At 37.7% G+C, this 27,721-nt stretch overlaps 1 protein-coding gene across 1 annotated transcript; it reads left to right on the forward strand.

Moving 5' to 3' along the window:
- LOC127799900 (chorismate mutase 1, chloroplastic-like) lies at positions 1-27,721 on the forward strand. The gene is made up of 6 exons (XM_052334166.1): positions 1-507; positions 24,164-24,386; positions 24,520-24,606; positions 25,314-25,457; positions 26,775-26,867; positions 26,993-27,721. Exons 1-6 carry the CDS (start codon positions 332-334, stop codon positions 27,230-27,232), a joined length of 963 nt encoding a protein of 320 aa, XP_052190126.1. The 5' UTR covers positions 1-331; the 3' UTR covers positions 27,233-27,721.

Consider the following 27,721-nt stretch of genomic DNA (forward strand, 5'->3'; position numbering starts at 1 on the left):
TAGTGTGGTGGTCGGTGGGTTCCGCTTTTAGCTCGACCAAACCGAAATGCCCGAGCCCCACCACCATACCCGCCGTGCACGGCTGTGGGTTGAATTCGTGGCTGTGGTTTCCTGTATTTTTCTCAGGTGTGCGGAAAATATGGTCACATCTCACCTACCCCTTTCCCTTGCCTAACCCCAAAACCCTCCCCCGCTCTACCCTCCTTGTCCTCTCTCTCTCTCACCTACCCCTTTCCCTTGCCTAACCCCAAACTCCCCCGCTCTACCCTCCTTCTGTCCTCTCTCTCTCTCTCTCTGTTGCGAGTCGTTGCTGATTCTCGTCGGCATCGGAATGGAGGCCAAGCTACTCGGAGTCGCCTCTCCTGCAATGTATAGTTTCAACTCATCAAAGTCCACTCGTCTTCTTCCTCCTCAACTGAAGAGGCAAACATGTTGCAGCTTTGGATTCTTCAATTCCATGTCGATGAAGCATTGTATGCCAGTTCAAGTCTCTGCAATTTCAATCGGGTACCGCTTCTTCCTCATCCCTTCTTTTTTCTATTTTTTTTTTCCGTTATGTCGTCGTTTCTGCCTATTTATAGTATTTGAGATCAAACACATTTCAACTGGATCGTTAAATTCTGACTTTTCCGAAGCTTATTTGAAGGGCTATATTGATTGCTTATCGACTTGCGAAAGCATCTTGATTTTGTTTTTTATCCTTTTCTACGTTCTTGCCTTTTGTGATCTCTAAGGCTACCTAGACAGCTTAATTTTTGCCAATAACCTCAGATGAAACTGTAGTTGTGTTTGCTTCTTTCTTCCCCCTCCCCCAAATTTCAACTCGTTATATTACGACTTATTCTTTTATTGTCATTGACCTCGGTGAGACATTAGTTGATTCTAAACATTTTTGGAAGACAATCAGAAAAGAGCTTTTCTTGACTTTCTACTCATTTGTTAGCTGACCGTGCAAGAAATTTCCCTATTTGGAATTTTCACTCTACACCATTGTTGGTTTCTCATTCTGCACTTGCCAGGTCTTAGTAATTCTGTAAATTTGAGTGGTCAGAAAACAATTGTTTACTTTTCAGTTCAATTTTTGTTTTTGTATGCATAGGTAGGAACATACTGTTAGTCTGTCTTTGATGCTTGGCAATGTAATACAAAAATTTCTCCCTTTCTAGTTAATGTTGTCATTGCCATTGAATGCATAACCTCTAAGTTTGGATGAAATGGTAGTTTTTCTGCTTGCGGAATAGCTGGTTGTTGTAATTCTCACTTCTCAGTTACCGAACAGCCATTTCAGTGGCTCAACTCATTGAGTTCTTATGGAAGTCCCTTTTCTTTTTTCCTTCACCATTTTTTATTATTCTTCTACTATAGCAACTTGGTTTTTGTCAATAACCTCAGATGAATCTCTAGTGGTTTATTTATTTTTTTGATGTTAACTCTTTATGTGGTGACTTGAATTTTTTTCTTTAATCAATAACCTTGATAGAACAATAGTTTCTTTTACTTGATCTTTTAAACATTATTGGAGATCCATGAGTAAAGAGTCTCACTCATTTACCAACTGATTAAGCAATTTAAATAAATTTCTCTATACAAAAAGGTCAATGGACTTGGTTGAAATCTGTAGGTGGGAAATGCATTTTTAATATTTTCTTTATCTGTTCTTAGGGCTTGGTTGAAATCTCTAGTTGGGAAGTAGATGCTGTGTGAGAAAAAGAATCAGCAAAAATTCAACTGAGATTTCAACTATTCTTTACTTGGACATCTTTTGCAAAATTTAGGATTCAGTAAAAATTTAAATATTGAATTAGAATAACAACAGCCACCTGTATAGTGTCTTAGAAGACTATTTATCCTAGGATTACATTGGTTATAAATCCTAGCTGTGGATAACAAATGAATCCATCTAATTAGTCATCCATCTATAGTAAAAGTTGCATGACTACTTATGGAAGCTAATAATATAAGTACTAATCAAACCTAATAATATAAATATTAACCATAAGTTAAACAAGTAAAAAAAAAAATAAAAACTAGATTATGAGGAGAAAATTTGTCGTATTTATCATAAATGATAGGATCACTTCTCTACAACTATTCTTTAGATGTCCAAGCACTTTACTTGGAGTCTTGGAGGTTTGCCCAACCACTTGATAAGAAATTGATGATAGAGATTTCCTCATCGAGCGCAAGCCTCTTTTATATCAAGCATCTCCTCAATAATTTATCTTGATTTCTTTAGCATTTGATTTAACTCATTCCTTGGTGGTTGCTTTGTCATTATTGCCATCAAATCTATGGAAACATAATAAGTCTGCAACATTAAAAATTAGGGTATTTGAAGATTATTAGAAAGCTCTACCGTATTAAGCATTGGAGTTAATCTTTCTCAAAATCTTGCACGGTTCAATTTTTCTAAATTTGAGCTTATGGTTAGTTCCTTTGAGGAACCTCTCCTTTCAAAGATGCTCCAAAATTTGATTACCTTCAAAGAATTCTTTGAATCTCCACTGATTAGCATCTTCGTTGTAAAGTTCATTGCTAATTTTAATGGTAGCACCTACATCCTCCAAATATGATTAGCAAAAGCCTCTACTTCTTCACTAACTTGATTTTCTTGTGATAATGTCACAAGATCTAACATATGTTCAGGCTTGTGACCGTAAACAGCTTCAAAGAGTGTCTTCCTAGTTGTGTGGCTTACTGAATTTTTATAACAAAATTTAGCGTGAGGAAGGATTGTATCCCAAACCTTCACATGGTCACCAACAAGGAATCTCAACAGATTACCTAGACTCCTATTCGCCACTTCAGTTTGGCCATCTGTTTGTGGATGACTAGTGCCCAAATATTGCAGTTGAGTTGCCAACTTCCTTCATAAGCACAAAAAATTCCATATCATGTCTCTATCTGACAATGTAGTAGTACGATTCCCATGTAAATGCATTATTTGTTTGGAAAACAATTCAGCGCTTGCAATGCATCAATAGTCCTTGAACAAGGAATGAAGTGAGTCATTTTGGAAAATCAATTAACTACCACAAGAATAGAGTCATGCCTTCTAACAGTTTTGGGCAATTCAAGAACAAAATCCATGCTAAGACAAACCCAACAGGAAGTAGCAAGTGGTAAGGGTGTATACAAACTAGTATCTTGGGTTGGCCCTTTTTGCAAGTTGATAAACTCTACATTGCTTCACCAATCTCCCAACATCTCAGTTCATCTTCAGTCAGAGTAACGTTCACTCATCATTGCCAAAGTTTTATATCTCCCAAAACATCCTCCCATAACACCTCTATGAAGTTCCTAAATTATTTGCTCACACAAAGAACCTTCTGGAATACATAATTGGTTACCTTGAATTGAAATAAGTACCCATCATGCACAACAAAAGGATTGGATGACTCTATGGTTGGTGTATGCAAATTTTTATCTCTTGGCTGAAATAATGGTTTGCTTGATATTTGATTTTTCAGCTCCTCAAAGCCAATGACTTGCATGCAAAGTAACCAACAAGAAACCTTGTCTGCAAGTGCATCTATTCTATTAGACTCCCAGACTTATGCTTCTATTAAAGAGAATTGTTGCAGAAATGCACTCCACCTTACATGTTTTGGATTGAGTTTTTTTTTTGGGGGTTTTCAAATACTGAAGTGCCTCGTGTTTTGAATATATCACGAAGTCCTGATGTAACAAATAATTTTGTTAATGATGAAAGGCAAATCAAAGCATAGAACTCTAGGTCATAGGTTGAATATTGAAGCTTTGTATCAGAGAATTTCTCACTGAAAAAAGCAATGGGTCTTCCTCTTGGCTAAGGATAGGTCCTTCCCCCACATGTGATTCATCACACTCTAGTACAAGGCTCTTTTCAAGATCTGGTAGCACTAGAATAGGTGCTTGAATCTTGGCATCTTGATATATTTCAAAGCATAGTTATTAAAGGCACGCCTAGGCGCAAGGCGCCTTAAGGCTCCAGTTTGGCGCCTTAAGGCTCCAGTTTGGCGCCTCGCCTGGGCTGAGGTGAGGCGGTTTCTGCAAGGCGCGCGCCTTGCAAGGTGAGGCGCTGAGGCGCGCCTCATGAAAACCGCGCCTGCATCCTGTCTGCATCATTTCTTTCTCTCCTCTCCAGCATCCCCTCTTCTCAGTTTCAGCATGTATACATCACTACTTATTTACATTTCTTTAGTTTAAGTAAATGTCCACATTTTCTTTTATTTATATTTTACCTTCCATTTACTTTAATACATAAATGTAAATAAGAAAGTACCCCCCATTTGGATTCAATAAAAATATCTAAAAAATCAAAATCCATAACAATAAGAAAATAGAATTTTGATTTTAGTACAAATTCAGGATTTAGCGATTTTACCACCCCCAAAATACATACCTACTATTTCTTGAAAAATTCATTAAAAATCATTTTAACAACAATGAATATTAACTATCAAAATATCGGGAGTTAGTTTTTCAAAATGAAAACATTTTCTTATATGTCTCCTTATAATGCCCGAATCTTCCAGACTTAGAAAAAATGCGCTAATCTTCCAAACCTAGAAAAATAGCATTTTTCAAAATGAAAGCATTTTCTTGATTGTGGACTTGTAGTGTTTATTGATTGTGGAGAATACTAAAGCTATTCCAAAATGTCCTCCATCAATAAAACAAGAGATTGGAGAGTACATGCAAAAGAAGAAAAATAACAAGGAATCAAGGATGAGCAAAATATGGCACCGTAAGATGATGATTTTCAATTTGGTGAAGGGTATGATGATGATGATGATTAAAACTTCTTTATTGATTGTGGACTTGTAGTGTTTATATGTTTGTTTAGAACTTTGCACGATGGTTGGTACTTGTTTGAGTTTGAGACTTTAAGTTTGAACTTTGATGATGTTTCTAGTTTAGAAATTGTATGATGAATGAATTAACTTTGATGTTGTTAGTTTAGAATTTGAAGATAATGAAACATTAATGATATGCATGTGTTATTATTGATAATGTGATAGTTTTTTATGATTTTACAAGATTTTTAGTTTTTTTTCTAAAAGGTGCGCCTCGCTTCGTAAAGGCGCGCCTCGCCTCGTGTGCCTCGCGCCTCAGGCTCCAGGACCCTTTGCGCCTCGCTGCGCCTCGCGCCTTTCAGAACTATGTTTCAAAGCCTTTTTTGCATTCTTATTACATATATTTGTATCCCTTTTCATGCATTCCTTGATAGGGCTCATGATTGCACTAAAGTTGTGAATAAACCTCCTGTAAAAATTAGCCAAACCATGGACATCTCCACTCAGTTATGATTTTAATTTTATCAGGATTCAGCCTCAAACCTTTAGCTGAAACAATAAGACCTAAGGACACCCCATGGCCGCACAAAAAAACACTTTTTTATGTCAACATAGAGCTTCTTATGTCTAAAAACCCGCATGACTTGTCTAACATGATATAGATACTTATTGTTGTCGCAACTCATGACTATAGTTTATTAATCATCAAAAGAAATGATGATGAAAGAACCTAGGAAAGGTCTTAATACCTCGTATATCATGCTCATGAAAGTGCTTGGGGCATTGGAAAGGCTAAAAGGCAATACAAGCCATTCAAATAAGTTATCTGGCGGAGTTCTAAAAGCAGCCTTCCATTTATTCTCACTTCAAAGCCAAATTTGATCATAACCACTTCTCAAGCCAATCTTAGAGAACACCATTTATTCAGTAAATTGTTCCAACATTTTGTCTAACCTTGGAATCTGGAGCTCGTACTTAAATGTGATTTATTGATTGCTTTATTGTATACACACATTCTCCATGACCCATCCTCTTTGGAGTAAGTATTGCAGCCACAACATAAGGACTCTCACACCAACCTTCTAGTGATTAGGTGTCTTACACTTGGCAGCACATTTTAACCCTATGTTCTGGTGGCATGCAATATGTGGCTTGATTAGGTAAGGCAACCTTTGGAATTTAGAGCATGTTGAACGTCTCTCATTTTTGGTAACCCTTTAGTCAAGTCTTTGCTCACATTACCCAAATACTCATCAAACAACGTTTAACTTCTGTGTCAAGACCTCAAGGATCCATGAGGATATAATAGTTGTTGATTCTCGGTTAATTCCTGAAGGAAGAGTTAAGGATATCTTGGACTAGCTTCTCAAAGAGAGTGGCTGGTCAAAGTATCTTAATTCAGCAGCTGATCATATCTTTTGTTTTTTTGGGGATTTCTAATTGGTGTTTAGGGAACTTTCCTATTCATGTTTAGGAAATTTCCTATTTGTGTATAGTCAAGTCTTTCTTTTGTTTAGTTCTTTCCTATGTTGTATAATCCTCATCTCTATAAGAGGACTTATAAATGTTCATACGGAAAAAGAGTGAAGATTAACATTCTGTTTTAAATGCTATCAGAGCCATAGCAATTTGCCTTCCTTATCTTCTTTCGATTACTATGTGCCTTCATTGCCATAGTATTGCTTGGGGGTCTAATTCTAGTTTGTCAGCCATTTTTTCATCTCAACCATGCCAGAAATTTCGGAAACCACTACTCCAATAACAAAAGGAGATGGTGTTTCGTTTGATCTGCCTATGGGGAGTACTCCAACTAGTGAATTTCCAGGAATGCATCGTTCCTATCGTCTTGATAGGAAAAACTATCTACAGTGGGCTCAACTCGTGTGGATGTTTTTGAAGGGGTGAGGTAAGATAACCCATTTAACTAAGTTGGTTCCCAAGGTCACAAATCCAGGTTTTTCTGCATGGGATGTTGAGGACTCTAACATCATGTCTTGGCTTTGGAGTTCAATGCAGCTCGAGGTGAGCAAAAATTATATGTTCTTATCTTATGCTAAAGAGATTTGGGATACTGTAAAGCATACTTACTCTAAAGTGCAAGATGCTTCTATATTTTTTGACATTAAAACACAGATAAGTAGTACAAAGTAGGGATCTTTGACAGTCACTGAATATTACTATAAGATGAATGGGTATTGGCTTGAATTGAGTCATTATCAAGATTTTAAGATGATATGCAGTGAGGATGCAGCCACCCTTACTTCTATATTTGAGAGGGACAAAGTTGTGGAGTTTTTAGCTAGTCTTAATGCTGAATATGACTAAGTAAGAGTGCAGGTCCTTGGAAGGGAAAAACTTTTCTCACTTAATGAAGTGTTTTCTATTATTTATAGTCAGGAATATAGAAGAATAGCCATGCTCAATGAGGTAAATCCTAAGGGATCTGCAATGGTGACTAATAAGATGGATGGTTCTCGATTCAAGTCACAGTAAGGCAGGAATGTTTCTCATTCTAGACCACAAAACCAGAAAATTTGTGGTGTTCGTTTTGCAAAAAACCCAGGCATACCAAGGAAACTTGTTTTAAGTTGTATGGAAAAGAGGTAGTGCTGAACAAGATGGGAGGTTTGAGGAATATACAGTCTAGAAATCAAGCACAAGCTTATAATGCAACTAAGGAGGAAGAAACCATTACTGAGTAGGCAGATCCAGTTAACATGGCTGACCAACTGAATGCTGATGAAATCAGTAAGCTGAAAAGCTTTCTGAAAACCATTCAAGATGGCACTTGCTCATGGCTCAAGTAGGTATTTGTTTTCATTCTGAATCCCTTACTGCCTCACATATACTATTAGGAATAATTTATAGATCCTAGATTCAGGAGCTATTGACTATATGACCTATGATTTAAATGTGTTTGAATCCTATAAACCAATGAGTAGTTCCAAGAAGATAATAGTAGCCAATGTTGATGCAATTCTTATAGCCAGTTATGGTAATGTTGTCCTTAATTCCTCATTACCTATTCAATACGTTCTTCATGTTCGTAACCTCTCTAACAATTTGGTATTTGTTCACTAGCTTACCAAAGACCTAAATTGCCATGTTGTGTTTTCTCCTCATAAATGTGAGTTTCAGGCACTGGACACGGGGAAGATGATTGGTACTGTTGAGGAATGGAATGAGTTGTACTACTTGAAGACAAGCAGTGTTTTCACTAAAAGGGTTCAAACCTATTCTTGCTTGTTCATCACAACCTACGTATATGATTGAAATTTGGCTTCAACATTATCGTTTAGGACATCCTCCTCTTAGTTTGATGCTGTCAATGTTTCCTACTTTGTTTAGGGGTCTAAGTGTCACTATTCTTCACTGTGATGTGTGTGAATTTCTAAACATCATAGAGTTTCTTATCCTATAAGTAATAAATTGTCTTCCATTCCATTTTCTTTGATTCATTCGGATGTGTGGGGCCATCTAGGATCCTTAATTGTGCTAGGGTTAGATGGTTCATATCTTTCATTGATGATTGTACAAGGATGACTTGGGTGTATCTCTTAAAGGATATGGCTACTATTAACACTATTTTGCCTATATTTTATAAGATGATTTCTACATAATTTGGATCCCGCATTAAGAAATTCCGAACTGATAATGCAAGAGATTACTTCAATCACTACTTGCATCAATTTTTCCAGCAAGAAGGAATTGTCCATGAGTCATGTGTAGATACCCCATAACAAAATGGGGTGGTAGAGAGAAAATGCAGCATTTACTCAATGTCACTAGGGCTTTTCTCCTTCATCATTCTGTTGCTTAAAATTTTTGGAGAGATGCAGTCTTAACTGTTGCAAATTTGATTAATCGGGTTCCTCCTAAGCTTCTAAATCATCAGAGTCATTTTCAGTGTTTGTCCTTGTAATGACTCGTTGAGTGGGTCATAGATGTTAATTATATTTTTATATAGTGTGTTGCATGCGGACCTTATTTGATGAATGCCAAAAATAATTTATGGGCTGTTAAAGAGGTTAAATAGTGAAAAATATTTTGTAGGTAGTCTAAAAGGCAAGTTAGGGGGAAATAAAATGTTTGGGGTCATTGCATGTGAGTAAATTAATGTATATGTGTTATAAAGTGGGCTTGGACCAAGGTTTTAAAGCCCAATGGGAGTGGTGGGTTAAAATAATTCCATGGGCCTAATATGAATTGGGCTTTTAAATGGGCTTGGGCCATGTATAAATATGGGTTTTATTTAATGATATATATATATATATATTGTGGAAAATGACTGAACAAGGAAATTGGAAAAGGCAATGAAAATGCAAAATGTCCAAAGAGGGCTTATATGCTATGTGTGTGTGGGAAAAGTTTAGGGTAAAATGGGAATTTGCAAAATAGAATGAATATAGAAAAGAGAAGAGAAAAGGAAAAGAGAAGTAAAAGACCATTAAGGGCATGAGTAAGTTGGGTTTGTGTGTTATGTGTGAGGGGCAAAATTGGAATTTTGGAAGAGGGGGTGGTTGGAGAATGGATGTGCAGCCCATTCTCCCCCATGCCTCTCTTTTCTTTCAAACTTCTTCTCTTTCTCTTCATCTCCTTGCTCCCTCTCGGCAGCGTTCCTTCATCTTCTTCATCATCTTCTTCTTCCCTTCTCCTTCCATTAATTGTGGTGGTGAAATCAAGCTCTCAAAGTGGGTAGATTTCGAGCTCTTGGAGTGCCTCTTCTTCTCTTTGGCTTTCTCATCAAAAGGCAAGCTTCCTTCTCCTTTTCTCCTATCTTTAGTGCAAGGTATATCCTTATATTTAATCAAAGCTCCTGCTATCATCTCTTCAATGGTGGTTTTTGAAAGTTTGTAGTTAAATGTATTAGTGCCATGTTTTTATCAAATCTTGTGGATTTTCTTCAAAGGCGTCATTGAGTCTTGTTTTGGTCTCTATAGGGCTTGTTTTCCCCATCTTTTATTCAAGGAATGGCAACTTGGGGGTTAGGGTTTTGCTTGTGGGTGTTTTGGGTGTTTGTCGTTCGTGGGTTTTCAGTTTCGTGCGAGTTTGGTCAACTATTTGAGCTGAAGATTTCGAAATAAAATCCGTGTATTTCGAAACCTAATCTTCTTTTATTATAGTGTTAAAAGAAGTCAAGATATATATATATATATAAATATATATACCCCTATCTGAATGAAGTCATATGCATGAAAATGATATGATGTGGCCAAAAATCTTAGTGGGTGATTATAAGTATGTTGATGTGAAGTATGTTAAGATGCTTGAATGTGTATGCATATATATGTATATATATACATTACCTTAACGCACCTATTATTTTGCGTGGAAGGAAAGTAAGAGGATGTCCCAAAGGCATGTCATGACAAAAAAAAAAAAAAAAAAAAAAGGTGGCTCGTCTGTAAGGAAAAGAAAGAAAGAAAGAAAAGGGGATATCTTACCAAGGCGACTCGACCGCACTCTTTTGTATATGCGCTATGTGACTTCTTGTGCTATGAGTCATGTATGGAAGAAAGGGTATTATGCCATTATGTGAATTGTGCAAATGTTACTCTATGAGTTAAACGTGTGCCTTGTTGTTAAGCAAAGAAATAACAATTATTGAGGTTGTATTGACTATGAAGGCATGATCAAAAGCTTTGTCTTTAAATGTCGGGTAGTAGTCTTTCATTGATTCTTATATTATGCATGCCTTCATAGATCTATCTTATCTTTATTCCTCTTGCTATAAATATGCTTGTTGAGCCTTGTGGCTCACTTGCTTGTTTTTGTCATTCCAGGTAAGGGCAAAATCATGGTAGAAGGGGAGTCTAGTGGGGATCAAGGTTGAATTTAGATGTGTACAAAGATCTCCCCTAGCCTAAAGGTTTTGGGACTTATGTGGAGGGCCGGTGTAGAAGGTTATTTCTTTTTGTATTGTATTGGCACCCTTGTATATTTTTGAAAAGGGTATGGCTTTTAAAGCCTTAAGAAATGATGTAAAAATGAATGTTGCTCATGTGGAAAGTGGACCAAATTTATATCATAAAAGTTTTTGATATGTCTATTTCTGTATTCCATTTTGGAATGACCTTCTTTCGGATGTTCCTATGCTAGCGAGTATGTCCGGAAGCGGGCCTTGACAGTCCTCCTATTTTCCAGATGCTGGTATGCATACTTCTCTTCCTTTTAAGAGTCTTTGGTTGTGTGTCTTTTGTTCATATTTCTAAGTATCATAGGGATAAGCTTGATCTAGAAAATTCTGTGTGTCTTAAGTGTGTCTTTCTTGGTTATTCCTCTACTCAAAAAGGCTACAAATGTTATCATCCTCCTATTAGAAAATGCTCTGTGTCCAAGGATGTCACATTTGTTGAAACTCAATATTCTTTGGGTCCTCTAGTATTGGCCACCAAGGGAAAAGTGTTCATAGTAATGATTAAAGTGGTGGTCTTCCTATCTTGGATTTGCCTTTGAGTTACATCCAGAAACCATGGCTCATCCACTTCTTCCTCGGATGAGCAGAACCAGCAGGAACCACAGGAGGCATAGGAAGCACAGCCATTGTCAATGTTGCCATCATCTCCAATCAAGTTTAAATGGTTTCCTTATGTTTTCAAGAGAAGGACACAATCTATTGCTATTAGAAAAAGAATCAGGAGTTGTACTCAACACCCATTGGTCAATTATTTTTCTTATCATCGTTTGTCCCCAAAACATAGGGTTTTTTACTTCTCTGGATACCCCATTGCTATTCCTAAGACAGTTAATGAGGCTTTCAAGGATCAGAATTGGATTCAAGCAATATAGGAGGAGTTGAGAGCCTTGGGAAAAAAATCAGACGTGGGACATGGTGCCTATACCAAAGGGAATCAAGCTTGTGGGCTGCAGGTGGGTTTTTAACCTAAAGTATAATGCATATAGGACTTAGGAGATATATAAGGCTTGGCTAGTTTCTAAAGGATACACTCAAACCTATAGTATTGATTACCTAGAGACCTTTGCACCCATAGCAAATGACAACAATCAGAATCTTATTAGCTCTAGTAGCACATTATGGATGGCAATTGCAACAATTTGATGTGGAAAATACTTTTCTTGCATGGAGATTTAGAGGAAGAAGTATTTATGGTACCACCACCAGGTTTTGACAGGAATTTCAAGAAAGGTATGCAAACTAAAGAAGGCCCTTTATGGGCTTAAATAGTCACCATGGGCATGGTTTGACGGATTTTCTAAAGCTATGAAACAAATGGGATATCATCAAAGTAGATGGGATCATACTCTTTTCATTAAACATTCAATGGAGGGAAGGATGACAACATTGCTAGTATATGTAGATGACATTATCGTAATTGGGAATGATTTTGGAGAGCAGAAACAGCTTAAAGAGAATCTTGCCAAGGCATTTGAGATCAAGGATTTTGGTGCATTGAAGTATTTTTTGGGAATAAAGGTGGCCTATTCTAAAGTAGGGATTTTCATGACACAAATGAAGTATATATTGGATTTGTTAAGGAAATAGGGCTGTTGGGAAGTAAAGGAGTAGGTACTCCAATAAAATCCAACATTAAGTTGGGAGAGAATTCTAACCAGTGGACAAAAGAAGATATCAAAGATTGGTGGGAAGATTGATCTATTTGTCACATACTAGACCAGATATTACCTTTGTTGTTAGCTTGGTGAGTCAATTCATGCATAGTCCAACAAAAAACATATGTAAGTTGTAAGAAGGATCCTATGTTATCTAAAAACCATACCTGGCAAAGGGAATCTTTGATTGATAGACGCTCCACAACCGGTTATTGTGTGTTTCTTGGGGAGAATTTGGTGTCATGAAGAAGTAAGAAGCAAAGTATAGTAGGTAGGTCTAGTGCGGAGGCTGAATTAAGGGCAATGGCACTAGGACTATGTGAGTTGTTATGGCTGAGAATCATTTTGGAAGACCTAAGGATTGCTAGTAGTGGATTGATCAATTTATGTTGTGATAATAAGTCAGCCATAAGCATTACACATAATCTTGTGCAACATGATAGAACCAACCATGTGAAAATTCAAAATAGATAGATATTTTATAAAGGAGAAACTGGAGGCTGGCTCAATTTGTGTTCCCTATGTTGTTATCTTGGACTAGCTTCTCAAAGAGAGTGGTTAGTCAAAGTATCTTAATTCAGTAGCTGATCATATCTTTTGTTTTTTGAAGATTTCTAAATTGGTGTTTAGGGAACTTTCCTATTCATGTTTAGGAAACTTCCTATTTGTGTATAGTCAAATCTTTCCTTTGTTTAGTTCTTCCTATGTTGTATAATCTTCATGTCTATAAGAGGACTTGTAAATGTACATACGCAAAAAGAGAGAAGATTAACATTCTGTTTTACAATAGTAAATATGTATTATATGTATTAGTTGGTGGTAGTTAGTGGTTGTACTTTGTTGTCTCAGTGATTGTACCTTATAGTTGGAATAGCCTATAAATAGGTTAGATTAGGTAGAGAATGATAATTGAATTCTGATTTCCTTCTCAATTGTTCTGATCTCTCTCAGTTCCCTCTGAGCACTCTCTCTTTCTCCTTTCTGTCTACATTCTCCCTTAATTCTGCTGAATATCTCCCTTTATTCTGTCTGATGCTCCCTCCATTTTGTCCAATTTTCCCTTGGTTCCTTCCTAAATTCCATTCTAAACCCTAGGATCATGACAAATGGTATCAGAGCCAATGATTCTCAATTGTGATTCTGGAAATTTCAATAGTTGATTCAGGTTTGACTTTTGAAGGCGGAACAGGCCAATGATTCTTGGCACAATTCTGAGCAACAGAGCAGATCGAAGGAAGTGTGGGACCTGACAATTGTCTTGGCTGTTCATAGGCGAGTACCAGCAGTCATTTTTGATCCGATTCTAAAGGAATCAAAGACCGATCACAATTGAGAGAGGGCAAAGCAGTTCTCGGCTCAAATTGTGAAGGCGGAGCAGCCGGTTGCTTCTTGACTGTGATTCCAGCAATTCTTGCCCTAAGAATTCAGGCTAATTCAGTTTCAGTTGATTTTCGACACTTCTCTGCATTTAATTTCCAACGATTTTTGGCGATCCATTTCAGCAGGCTGTGAGTAAGGTGAGCACAAAAAACTGTTGTAGCCCATTCAGGAGATCTAGACGACTCCTGGAAGCAATTTCTGAGGTGGATCCAGGAGTTAAATCGAGTACTGGAAGCAGTTCAGAGGCGGACCTTAGAAGCTGATAGCAGGCGATTATAGGCTGACATCTAGGCAAATTTGAACTACGGAGATGGAGAATGGATTCTAGGAGAAAGTCGATAACCTCAACCACAAGCTGGATGAACTTCTGGTTTTGATTTCAAAGAAATTTCAGGTCAGAATACCAGTGGAATGTTTTGCAAAATCCACTCCAGAATCAATTCTAGCAGAAGCTGGAATCCTACTTGTTACCTCCAGTTTACAGCAAGAAGCTAATGAATCAATTGAATCGGATCAGGCAATTCCGGAGGAGACACCATTGGAGGAGGTAACTATTGAAGATGAACCTGTGATGTATGCCAACAATCAAGAAGTCAAATATGTTGTGAAGTTAGGAACAAAAACGATCACAACTTTAGATTTTGAAGATCTTAAATCTATCCTCTTGAAGGGATAGGTACTCCTCCCATACTTGATTCAGTAATTTCAGAAGAAGATGCTCATGAGATGATTGATTCAGACAATCAATCATTAGGATTGAAAGAAGTTGTTGAATTACCTACACTTGATTTGGTAAATTCCTATTGAAAATTCAGTCATTTGTGAGGAAACTAGTGCTGGAGTCCTTCCTCAGAATTCTGACTTACAGGAAACCAAGGAACAATCTGAATTGAAAACAAATATTGATTCATTAGGAAAAGTAACTGCGACTTCACTGGAGGAGAAATTTGTCGAGGAAGAACCTTTGGTGTATGTTAGCAAGTAGGAAGCAACAAAAGCTTTTAAAGCACTGTTGGAGTTAGAAAATGTTGAATCCCATTGGACCTGGGAGCAGGAAAAAGCTTAGGAGGAGCAAAGGAAACAAATCATAGATGATATGGTTGATATTCCAGTTGGTGAACTGCAGCGTCAAATCAGGTATTGGCTTGCAGAGAAGTTTGAATATGTAAGATAAAAGAGGAAATAGCTGAGAAGGAGAAAGAAATAAAGGAGGACGAAATAGTTAGTGAAAGTTGGGATTGGATGAAGAACAGGACCAGTCGCTAAAAGTTCTTGGGGACAAGAACTCTCTCAAGGAGGGAGATATTGTTAAGACTTCAAGGATCCCTAAGGATATAATAGTAAACATGTATCATATGTATTAGTTAGTGGTTGTACTTTGCTGTCTCAGTGATTGTACCTTTTAGTTGGAATAGCTTATAAATAGGTTAGATTAGTAGAGAATGATAATTGAATTCTGATTTCCTTCTCAATCTTTCTGACCTCTCTCATTTCCCTCTGATCACTCTCTTTTTCCGTTCTTTCTGCATTTTCCCTTAATTTTGTTGAATATCTCCCTTTGTTTTGTCCAATGCTCCCTCCATTCTGCCTAATTTTCCCTCAGTTCCTTCCTAATTCCATTCTAAACCCTAGGTAAACCAAAGGATCATGACATTTTGGTGGATATGAAACTTCTTTTACCCTCTCAATTTTGTATGATTCTACCAATCGGTACATGAAGTACTCCTAACTCCTTATTCATCTTCTTAAAGTGGTTAGGTTTGATAAATTAGTGTCAGATCTCGAATCTGGCAATGGCTTCTTCCGCAATTCAGAAGGAATTACGCGCGAATGAGAAACCTGAAGGTAGTGAAATTAGAAGGAGAGAGATAGAGATAGAGATAGAGAGAGAGAGAGAGAATCGAAAGAGAGATTGGTGAGGGAAATGTGATTCAATTGTATTTTTTCAGATGTCCGCTTTAGCGGAAAGAGCTAGCTTATATACTCTCCTTAAGGAGGCGCCAACATTTGAATTACAATCAGCTAACTACCAACTTCTACACACTTCTATGCTCCAATCGCCTACTCCCTTTACTACTACATTACCCCTTCGACTAATAGGCGCCCTCGCCCTTGTCCGTGACAATTTCCCTCCTCTTAGGATTCTTCTTGTCCTCAAGAAGATGTTATAGGAGTCCGACTGCCCGCGGAAATTGCTGGAGTAAGTCTGGTAGATACTCCCAGGTGTTGTTTTCAGGATGGAGGTTGGACCAGCGGACTAGCACCTGAGTGAGGGGAAGGTTCTGTTTGTATATAACTCGTTTATCCACGATAGTGACTGGTTCAGCTGCTGGTTGCGATGCTGGAGCAGCCGGGGATAGAGTTGCACTCACCAGGTTGGTACTAGGAGATGGTTTAAGGAGAGAGACGTGGAAAATGGGATGAATGGAAGTCTCGGCTGGCAGTTGTAATCGGTAGGCCGTTTTGCCCACCCGAGCTAACACTTCATACGGCCCATAGAATTTAGGACTGAGTTTGGACACTGTCGATGGTGAGAGAGTCTTCAATTGTGCATGCCGCAGTTTTAGATAAACCCGGTCCCCAACTGAGAAGTTTCGTTCACTCCGCGTTTTGTTAGCGTATTGTTTCATTCGGTTTTGAGCGCTGGCCCATTCCCTCTTTAGTGTTTGCATCACTTGTTGCCGTTGAGTGAGATAATCATCCACTGTGGCTACTAAGTTGGGGCCACACTGACTGGTAGCAGTGGTGGTTTGTAGCCAAATAAGGCCTCAAACGGGGTCATTTTCAAGGATGAGTGGTAGTTGGTGTTGTGCCACCACTATGCCAAAGGTAGCCACTTGTGCCACCCTGTGGACTGCACCAAGCACACACACCAAAGGTAGGTCTCAAGGCATTGATTTACGTGTTCCGTCTGTCCATCCGTTTTCGGGTGATATGCGGATGACATGTGGAGCTTGGTACCCAGTGATTTCATAAGCTCCCTCCATAGTAAGATGGTGAAGACTTTGTCTCGATCAGACACAATGACATGAGGCAAGCCGTGTAATTTTCCAACTTGATCTAGGAACACTCGCGCCACTTCTTGGGCTGTGAAGGGATGCGTTAGACTTAAGAAATGACTGTATTTGGTGAGTCTGTCCACGATTACCAATATGCAGTCTTTACCCTCTGACTTGGGTAAACCTTCCACGAAGTCCATACTGATGCTGGACCATGCTTGCTCCGGTTGAGGCAAGGGTTGCAACAACTCGGGAGGGTGAATGTTTTCATGTTTACATCGGCTGCAAATGTCACAATTCTTTATGTAACTCTGCACTGCTTTCTTCAACCCCGGCCAATAGAACAATTGTTGTACTCAGTTATATGTGCTTTGGACCCCCGAATGGCCTCCTACGGGCGAATCATGCAGAGTTGTTAGGATCTTTCTTCGTAGCAGCTCGTTTACCAGCTTCTCTTTGTATCTTAGCAACCCATTTTTTAGCGAATAACCTAGTTTGCTTGTAGGGTCTAGTGTCAGTTGCTCCATTAGATCCTTGGTCCATTCCGCTTTCTCGTAACTAGCGGCTACCTCTAGGTGCCATTCTGGTATGACAGAAGTCATGGCTGCCGTTGTTCCTTCCTCCGTACAGCGGGAAAGGACATCGACTGCTTTGTTCTCGTGGCCTTTCCTGTATTGAATAGTGTAATCAAGACCTATGAGTTTAGACATACCTTTCCTCTGGAGGTGTGTGTGTAACTTCTGTTGCAATAGGAATTTTAAGCTTTCATGATCAGTTTGAATAATGGTCTTACTCCCTTCCAAATAGTGCCTCCACTTGTCTACTGCTATCAAGACCGCCAGAAGTTCTTTCTCGTAGACACTGAGACCGAGGTGCTTTGGTGCTAAAGCCTGGCTGATGAAGGCTATGGGCCTTCCACCCTGACCCAACACTGCTCCCACTCCATAGTTGTTGGCATCAGTTTCTAAGACAAACGGTTGATTAAAATCAGGGAGGTTCAATGTGGGAACCTCGCACATGGCTTTCTTCAGTTGATCAAATGCAGCTTCAGCTGCTTCATCCCAATGGAATCCATCTTTTTTAAGTAACTCAGTTAATGGCCTGCTAATGATGCTGTAGTTTTTAACAAATCTTCTGTAATAACCCGTGAGATCGAAAAATCCTCGCAAACTCTTCACGTTAGTCGGTCGTGGCCAGTCATTCATGGCTGCAATCTTTTGGGGGTTAGTGCTCACCCCCTTTTCTGATATAACATAGCCTAAATATTCCACCTGGGTTTGTGCAAAGGCACATTTGGACTTCTTGATGAACAACTTATTGAATTTAAGGATTTGCAAGGTCAACCGTAAGTACTCTATGTGTTTAGGGGAGCTGGGGCTGTGAATTAGGACATCATCAAAGAAAACCAGAATGAATTGGCGAAGATAGGGTTCAAATATCTAGTTCATGAGGGGTTGGAAGGTTGCTGGTGTGTTAGTTAAATCGAAAGGCATTACTAAGAATTCGTAATGCCCTTGGTGGGTCCGAAATGCTGTTTTGTGGATATCTTGGGGGCTCATACGGATTTGATGATATCCTGAACGGAGGTTGAGTTTGGAGAAAACTTTGGCCCCATGTAAATTGTTTAGTAGGTCCTCTATGATAGGGATAGGGAACTTATTCTTTATGGTAAGGGAGTTGAGTTGGCGGTAGTCTATGCAAAACCGCCAACCGTCGTCCTTCTTTTTGACTAAGAGAAGAGGGGAGGCATATGGGCTGATGCTGGGTTGAATGACTGAGTGCTGAAACATTTCCTTAATCATGCGTTCAATCTCAGCCTTTTGTTTTGGGGGATACTAGTAAGAACGAATGTTAACCGGCTCCGAATTGGGTTTAAGGTTTATGGTGTGGTCAAACGGTCTGGGAGGGGGTAGAGCTTTAGGTTCCTCAAACAACTCCTTAAATTCAACTAAGAGTTCATCAGGTAAGTCCAGTTGAGTTACCTCCCAAGGGATAGAGCCATTCTTCGTTGCTTTCAGTTTGAGTTTCCCACCATAGTCCAGTTCTTCCTCCTCCTGCTCAATTGTTTGTATCGAAAACAATTGAGCCACCTGTGTCCAGTTGCTTTTGAACAGCTTATGTAGTCTTTTGCCTGAGATCAGTTTGCAAGAACCAGCCTCTGCACCGACAGTGATAGCCATTCGTTTTCTCCCTTTGTCGAAAGTGACTTCCATCTTCTTAAAATCAAAGCAAATGGGGCTTACTTCTCTCATCGAATCCACGCCTAAGACCATATTGTAGCCTCCTAACCAGAGTAGTTTTAAGTCAACTTCGAAGTTTTCCCCTTGCAGATGCCAACAGAATCCCATGCAAGCAGACTTACAGATCACCTTTTGTCCGTTAGCCACTGTAACAGACAATGGAAGTGTCCCGGTAAGTCGACAATGGACCCTCTTAGCCACTCTTTCATCCAGGAAGCTATGTGTGCTTCCGCTGTCAATGAGTATAGACAGGTTGTCCTCCTGTGCCTAACCATCTACTTTTATGATTTTACTTGTGGATACTCCCCTTAGTGCATGGAGAGAAATCTCCATTTTCTCTTCATCTCCTTTGTTCTCTTGGGTCCCTGCTTCTTCAACCTCTTCTTCCCCATCCTCTGTTCCTTCTAGCAGCAGCAATTGGCGTTTGCATTGATGGCCTGGCTTGTATTTGTCTCCACACCTGAAACAAAGTCCCGCTAACCTCCTCTGTTCTCTCAAATTGTTCCCAAATGATGGGGCTGGAGTTGGCAGAGCTAACGCCTTACCGTTTGCTCCCCCTGTTCCTCCTTCCTTATTCCACCCTTTGTTACTCTGTTGAATAGGCGCCTGCCAACCTTTGCTCACCCCTTTCTGCTTCTTCGATAATGCCTCTACCGCGAGTTCTTGCAACTTAGCACACTCCGTAGCCTGCTGTACTGTTTTCGGTTGAAACATTTTCACTATGGGGCAGATTTCTTCGCTCAAGCCGCTGATGAAACTTGACACGAAGTAACCCTCGATAAGTGTGAGATTGGAGATCAACATGAGGGCCTTCAATTCCTCAAACTTCTGTTGGTAGGCTTGCAATGTAAGTTTCTTATTATCATGTGGGAAGTTTAAGTGTTTGGTTTGGTGCAATGTACTACATCACAGTCAAATAAATAAGGGGAACCCAATAAAATATTACAAGCATCCATCAGTAAAATATCACACCATATCTCATCCTTGTAGACATCACCCATATTAAATTGAACCAAACATCTCAAAGTGACAGGTATCTCATCATCCTTCCACATCCATGAAAAAATTTGTAAGATTGGGAATGTTTCTTAGTGGCAATTTTTAACTTTTTCACTGCTTCCTTCCATACAATATTCTCCATGCTATCATTATCAATAACATCACAAACCTTTCCACCACAAGTTAGCTTGGTACAAAATATGCTTTGTCTTTCCAATTTTCTCATTCTACCACCTTAAGAGTAGATAAAACCTGTCGTACAACAAGACTTTCGGCTGTACTAGGCAAAAGGTCAATTTCTTCCACCTTGTCTTCAACATATTCATCATGAAGAGGTTCTTTAATGTCTCCTTCATGCTTAGCTATAGCTTTGGATCATCTAGTAAATTAACTTGATGTTAGACAACAAGAATAAGAAGCATAATCCAACTCATGACAATTGAAACAATGGAAGGCAGATTGTGTGGGGTTGTTGCCAGTGCCTTTAGAAGCTCAAAAATGCTTGAGCTCCTTTCCTTTTTTCAGAGGTTTGAACTCCCAACAACTCTAGAGGTTGTCCTTCCAAGTTCCAAAACTACAGCTTGTTTGGTTCTTTCTTGATGTTGTTTGGGCACTTTTCCATCCTTGGACAGGAGTTGGAACCTTGGGACTTGACACAACGGTCCCTCAAATCATTAAAGAACACCTAGCCCCATACCGAGCTACCCATTCTTCAGCTTGCAGAGCATGTTGATATGCATCTTCAATTAGAGTGTTGCATAATACCCATCTCATTCAGTATCAATTTTCAAACTCGATAAGTAATGCATTTTAAGTTGTTTCATCCATTTTGTTGAGTCCTATGTGAATTGACAAATTAAAGAACTCGCTACTATATTCCTCAAGACTTAATTCACATTGCCACAAATTATGGAATCGTTTGCATAGATTCATTTGGTTTATCTTTCATCAATTCCTATGTGCAAACATTCAGCTTATATTGTCTAGCATGTTGTTCTTCTAACCTTTTCCACCATTGAAGTGCAATTCTTTTCAATTTCAGTTTCACAAGCATCACTTTTCTCTCTTCAGACATTTTCACTGAAAATAATTCTCTTTGACACTCAATAAAGAAAGTCTTCTGTTTGCATCTTACCGTGAAAAAAATCTAAAACTTCAATCTTAACTCTAGAATTCATATCAAGTGCTCTTGCTAACTTCTCTTCAGCTCTTACCACTTTTAGGTTGTTCACAAACTATGGGATTATGAGATGGGTTAACATTCTCATATTTATTTTCATCCTTATGACCTCCTTCTGGTAGGTCTAAGGGATTGTGGTTGCCTTTAGTACCTCCATACAGGCTTCCGCATGATCTTTACTTCTTTGGCTCTATACAACTTTGATATGCTGTGAGGAAGAATCAGAAAAACAAGTGCAAAATTGCAAAATTTTGGCAAAAACAGCATAAGGTAGAACCTGGAATGATAATATAAAACTTAAACCTTAAATTAAAATAAAAGGGCTGCCTACAAAGTGTCTTAGAAGAACTATCAATACTAGGGTGACATCAATAATAAATCATAGCTGTTCAATGTTTTGAAAAGCCCACTAAGTGCACTTAAGCGTAGAAGGCCTATGGAGCTTAAGCACAAAACAAAGCGCATGTTTAAGCAAAGTGAACCGCATATAAATAAAATAAAGAGTATAAAATTTTATAAGCATAAAAAGCATAAACTATTAAAAAAACTAAATAAGAATGAAGGCTGCAAATTTAACAAAAGATGAGATCCTATTTTTCATTTATATTCTATACTAGTTTACAAGTTGATGCAACCATAAGAAAAACACATAGGGGACATGTGTTTTAATTTTTTATTTACAACAATTAGGAATCAATCATATTATTTTGGTGAGATACCAATTTGGTCAATTGTTAGTCCTGATGAAACTTGAAAGACAAATTGGTCTATACTCTTAGTTAAAAGGATCTGAATATGCTAAGGCATCTTTTTTAATTTTTAATTTTTTTTTTTATTTTGGTGGATCGTCTTTTGTTTTTTGTAAAAACTTGGCAAAAAAATCATTCTGTTTCATTAACATGATTTATATAGAGGATCGGATAAAAGAATAAGGGGAAAAAATCATCCCTAATTTACATCAACCCGTAATTTACAGTGATCCCCAATTAATCAAATCCCTAATTTGTAATCAATCATTAGGAATCAATCATCAATCCCTAATTTATAGTAATTTGGAATCAATCATCAATTCCTAATATATAGCAATTAGGAATAAACTAACAACTCCTAATTTACACCTAATTACATGTTTCTTTCGATATTTTTTTCTTGGTAAATACAATTAAGTCTTCTTTTTTTAAACAAATGTATATGATTTTATTTAGATCTTTCTAAGGTCTAATAATAGTTTTTTTTTTGAGTAAGGATTACATACAAGAAACCACATTATTGTGAAAATTTAAACAAATCCAACCATTCATATTGTTTGATAAAAAAAAAAAAAAAAAAAAAGCATGCTTCGAAGCTCAAGTAAAAGCATAACTTAAGCATGCTTTAATCTCGGTTCAGTTAAAGTCACAGAGCTTCACACAAAAAAAGCCCCAAGCATGCTGTGCTTCATGCTTAAGTGTACTTTTTTAAACACTGTAGTCATTGATTACAAAGGAATTCTTCTAATCTTAGCCGACCATTTATATTTAAAATCTCACACTATTCACACAACTATTTATTAAAGCTAATAATATAAATACTAATTAAAACCTAATAACGTAAGTACCACAAAATAAAAACACTGATAAATCAGAGAATATGCTCCTTCATCAGAAATGCATTTTTCTATATTTCCATTGACTGTTCTTGGTTGTGTTGCTGCTCAAATGTGTTATGGTTTCTACCATGACCTGTGTTGGGTTTTTGCATGGATAATTCTGTTAGAAGATGAAGATGACAGTAGAACCTGTTAGAAGAATGAGTGTGACGGGATTTTTGTCTAAGTTAAGAGTGTAGTTAACTTAGATGTTATATTATAAGGGACATTTTAGTTTTTGTGTAGGCTAAATAATAGGTCTTGTAATCATCGACCCTATGGTCTATAAATAGGAGGCGAGGGCTAGGCAGTCGGACATAACATCATTCACTCATTCAATTGTGTCTCTGAATACAAGTGAGATTGCTGAGAGGGAGAAAATGCATAAAGAGAAAGTTTGTCTTTGTATTCTCTTGTGTGAGGGCAGTGAACTTGTGTGATAGAGAATTGAGAGTTCTTGTAATCTTTTTCAATGGTTTCTAGTGGAATTTGCTCCCGGGGATCAAGGCTAGATGTAGGATTGCATATTGCAATCTGAACCAAGATATATCTGCGCCTGCTGTTTGGTTTGGTTGCTTCTTTCTTTAATCTTTTTGCTGTTCTTTTCATTTCCAGTTTATGTTATCTGTTGTGGGTTGTTTTCGGGTGAGGAGTGTTGAGAGATTTGGCAAACTAAAGTATTGAATTGAGTTTCTAAGTGCTCCTAATCCTAACAACCTGCATTTCATTTACAGAAATTCAGCTACTGACTTGGAAGAAAATTCCCTTAATGGTATGAAAATGTTATGCTGCCTAGTTTACCTATAGTGAAAAAATATGCAACTTGAATTTCAGCAGCTATATATGTTCTAAGCCTTCATGTTGTTGAGCTGCAGAACTTGAAGCTAAATCATGAGAAAGCTCAAGCTAAAGCTGGTACTTGCTAACAAGGTTCTAATTAAGTTAACTAAATGAACGGAAGGTTTTTTTTTTCTTCTTCCTCAATTTGCTAATTGACTTTCTTATACCATTAAGTTTACAATTTTTGTTCCTTTGCTTAATTATTTGATTAGTTTCTCATTATGTACATAAGTAAACAAGACACTAATTACTGCAATATTGTGGGTAGTGTCACAGTGCAGATGCTCTAGCAACATTAGGAGTTTGATTATTTCCAGAGAAAACTGTTGTCTTCCTTGTTGATTTCCTAATTTTTTTTACTATTTCATGTCCATTGGATAAGTTTTGTATGTAGATTAACTCCCCTTTTATTTGGCGACACATTCTACGATAGAGATGGACGTAGAAACAATTGATGAACTAGAATTCATATAGTTGACCCACCTAGTGGGATTAAGACTTGATATTTTATTGTTGATAAAAGTTTTAGTCTCTTCCTTTCTCCCCAGATTGCCAAAGAAAGAAAGGATTGATGAAACTGACAGCTACACTCTAGAGGGTATAAGACATTCTTTAATTCGACAAGAAGACAGCATTATATTTTGCCTCTTGGAGAGATCTCAATATTGTTATAATGCTGATACATATGACCCTAATGCATTCTTGGTGGATGGATTCCATGGCTCTTTGGTGGATTTCATGGTCAGAGAAACTGAAAAGCTTCATGCTCAGGTATGTTATGCCTTGAATTCTTTTTTTTTTTTTTTTTGGGGGGGGGGGGGGGGAGAGGACAATGTGTTATTTCAAGTTATTTCCTTACAATACGTTTTTGCAAGTTATTTATTTTAGTTAGATTGTGCCACAGGTTGGAAGATACAAGAGTCCTGATGAGCACCCTTTCTTCCCAGATGACATTCCTGACACAATGCTGCCACCTCTCCAGTACCCTCAGGTACTAGATGTTTTTGCATGAAGTTGCAATATGTGGGCAAACATCGGACAGATGATTAACTAGTTTTGAACTAGTAAGGGTGGGAATGATACAGTTCTTAATACATTGCATGATAAGTAAATGTAAGAAATTTGGGAACATGGTAAACTGGAAGATATTGTGCATACTTCTTGAGCTAAATTCAATTTGCTGAAGTCAATCTTTTGGATTTGCTAGATCTAGATGCATACAAACTCAATCAAATCTATTCAACCTGAACCAATTTGGTCCAAAAAATTGATCATACATCAACAGTATCCAAATTACATATCATTATAAATAGTTTGATTGTATTGGCCTTCTTATTTTGAGTAGGATTTGAACTACCGAACTTATAGATAATCCAAAGAATTGACATTAATTCTTTTCACATCTTCCAAATTTTTGTTATCTTCTATCATTTAAAAATAAAATTGAAAATGTCAAAAAAGGGGGCGGGGGTGCAATTGAACTAGATTGATTCACCTGGTTACCAGTAAACTGGCCCGTTCACTGGTTAACCTGCCATTCTTTTCATACCGTTATTTTACTTCCAACTGGTTCCTGGTTTTACCAGTTGGACTGGCTGGTCCAGTCTGGTTCTCTTAACATTGGTCATTCTTATTGACTCTCACATAATGATTTCTATGTCAACAACACCTAACATGAACATGTTTGTATTGGCATAGGTTCTTCATCCCATTGCTGATTCAATCAATATCAACAATATAGTGTGGAAAATGTATTTCAGAGATCTTCTTCCAAGACTAGTTAAGGAAGGCAATGATGGTAACTGCGGATCAGCTGCAGTCTGTGACACAATTTGCTTGCAGGTATGCATATTTACCAATACAACCACAGAGGACTAGTATTGATTCATTTGAACAATTGGAGTTGGACTAGACTTCAGAAAAACAGTGAAGTTTGGATGAATGCTTGTCATTGAATGTTGCATCTCTTTCCTTTAGTCAGTATTGCACCGTCCTAGATTATTGCTTTCACTTCTCTTTCTATTTGGTAATCGTAGGCATGTTTTCTGCTTGTCTTAATAATCTTTTTGGGGAAGAGAGTGGTTTTCAAATTTCATTTTGTCTATTAAGCTTATCAAGTCAAATTTTATAACTAGTGTAAAGCAAGTACCATAAACCCTGATTATCTGACATTTCACAATAAAAAAGAGATTCTGCGCATAATCAGTGAGCCAAAAGAGATTGCATAATTAGATGTGATGTAAAGCTTGAATTTTTGTTGGACAGGCTGGATTCCAAATCACATATTGATGGTATTGTGTCTGTGCTGAGCAAGGATGGGGGCTAGTTCACATTAACTCTTATCTAGAATACACCTGGACTCTTTCCTGTATTGATTTTTGAATCAACACTGTTCTTTTATCATTTTTTAAGTCTATGTTTGTGTTTCAATCCTCTCGCATTGCATCTTTCATGTACTCTTGTTTCTCATGGCTAATGTTTAAGTTCTATTTATATTAGTATTATGAATTTGTTGAAGAATGTTATTTGAACCTGCATTATTCTTTCTCATAGCTAGTCTGCTTAACAAGCAAGTTACAAGATACAAGGACAAAGAGGGAACACAAGATTGTGATGATAACTTGTGACGAATAAAATGCTATTAGAAAATCAGGGAACCTTCTTTATTGTAAGACAGCAACCATTTCTTTAGCAAAATGTGACATTTCCTATTTTTTCATCTGATAGGAAGAATTTATGCTATTTTCTTAACTAGAATCTGTGGAAACAAAAGAAAAGGGAAAGATACTAGATTTACTTGTGTGAAAAAATGCATCCATGTAAGAATTTCATTTTATTTTGATTTCCTTTTGTAAAAGAACTAAGGATCCAGACAGACTTCATGATTTTGGGTTTTCTTCTATTATTTTAGCAGTTCTCAGATGGTTTGTTTGAGTGATTTGGTTACTCTCTTTACGGGGAAATATGGTCTGTTAATACAGGTGGTTGTCCTCCATTGTAGAAGAATGAAACTAACATTTGTCTGGTGGATTCCTGCTATATTTCTCATGACTTGACCTCTTGTTGATGGAATTCATTCCTGCCAAATATGTTTTACAAATGTCTCAAAGTATGCTCTTTAACTTGTGGCAAATGGATTTTGGTGGTTCCTGTATGCAGGCTCTGTCCAAGAGAATTCATTATGGCAAATTTGTAGCTGAGGCTAAATTCCGGGCTTCACCAGATGATTATAAAACTGCCATTAGAGCACAAGTACATTTCTACTTTCAGATACACTTCAGTGAATAGTTTCTTTTCAAAAACCATTTCAATGGGATTGCATCCTGGTGCTAAAATGGGTCCCCATTTTGTTATAACCCAACATTTGTGGTCGGCAGGACAAGGCCCTTCTTATGGATTTACTGACTTATCCAGCAGTCGAAGAGGCAATAAAGAGGAGAGTGGAGATGAAAGCCAAAACATATGGGCAAGAGGTTACTGATTGTCTAGGGGATCAAGATGGAGGTGATCCAGCATACAAGATAAAACCAAGCCTGGTTGCTGATCTATACGGAGACTGGATCATGCCTTTGACAAAGGAAGTTCAAGTTAAGTACTTGTTAAGAAGGCTTGATTGAGTCCTGGGGTTTCATCTGTATATAAACCTCTAGGTGTATTAATCATATGAATATGTGACATAGCTATTACCATCAAGATTTGGTTGTGTGCTGAACAAATATTGTTTTTGAGGGAACAGTCTGAAACTTTGTGGGTGTTGTCTCTGCTGTTCTGATGCATAAGGTAATATCATTCTGTAAAAATGGTTTTATATTATCATCCATGTTATTACGGTTCAAATAGAAGATGGATTCTTATTTGCTGAGGTGAAGAAGTTGGTATAAGCTGAGCAATTGTGGAATCAATAGTTGAATATTGGAAGCAATCAGTGCTTACTGCTTTGTGAAAATTTCTATCTACATAGTCAACACATGCTGGAGCATATCCATCTTGCCCTGGAATGCTGGGCCCACTGTACGTGCATGCAAGTGCAATGAAGACAAGGGTTGGTTCCAACTTAATATTTTTAGTTGAATGAGCAAACTTAAAGAGACTTTTTTTCAGTTAAG

The sequence above is a fragment of the Diospyros lotus genome, chromosome 4, assembly GCF_014633365.1.
Source record: "Diospyros lotus cultivar Yz01 chromosome 4, ASM1463336v1, whole genome shotgun sequence".
Classification (NCBI taxonomy): domain Eukaryota; kingdom Viridiplantae; phylum Streptophyta; class Magnoliopsida; order Ericales; family Ebenaceae; genus Diospyros; species Diospyros lotus.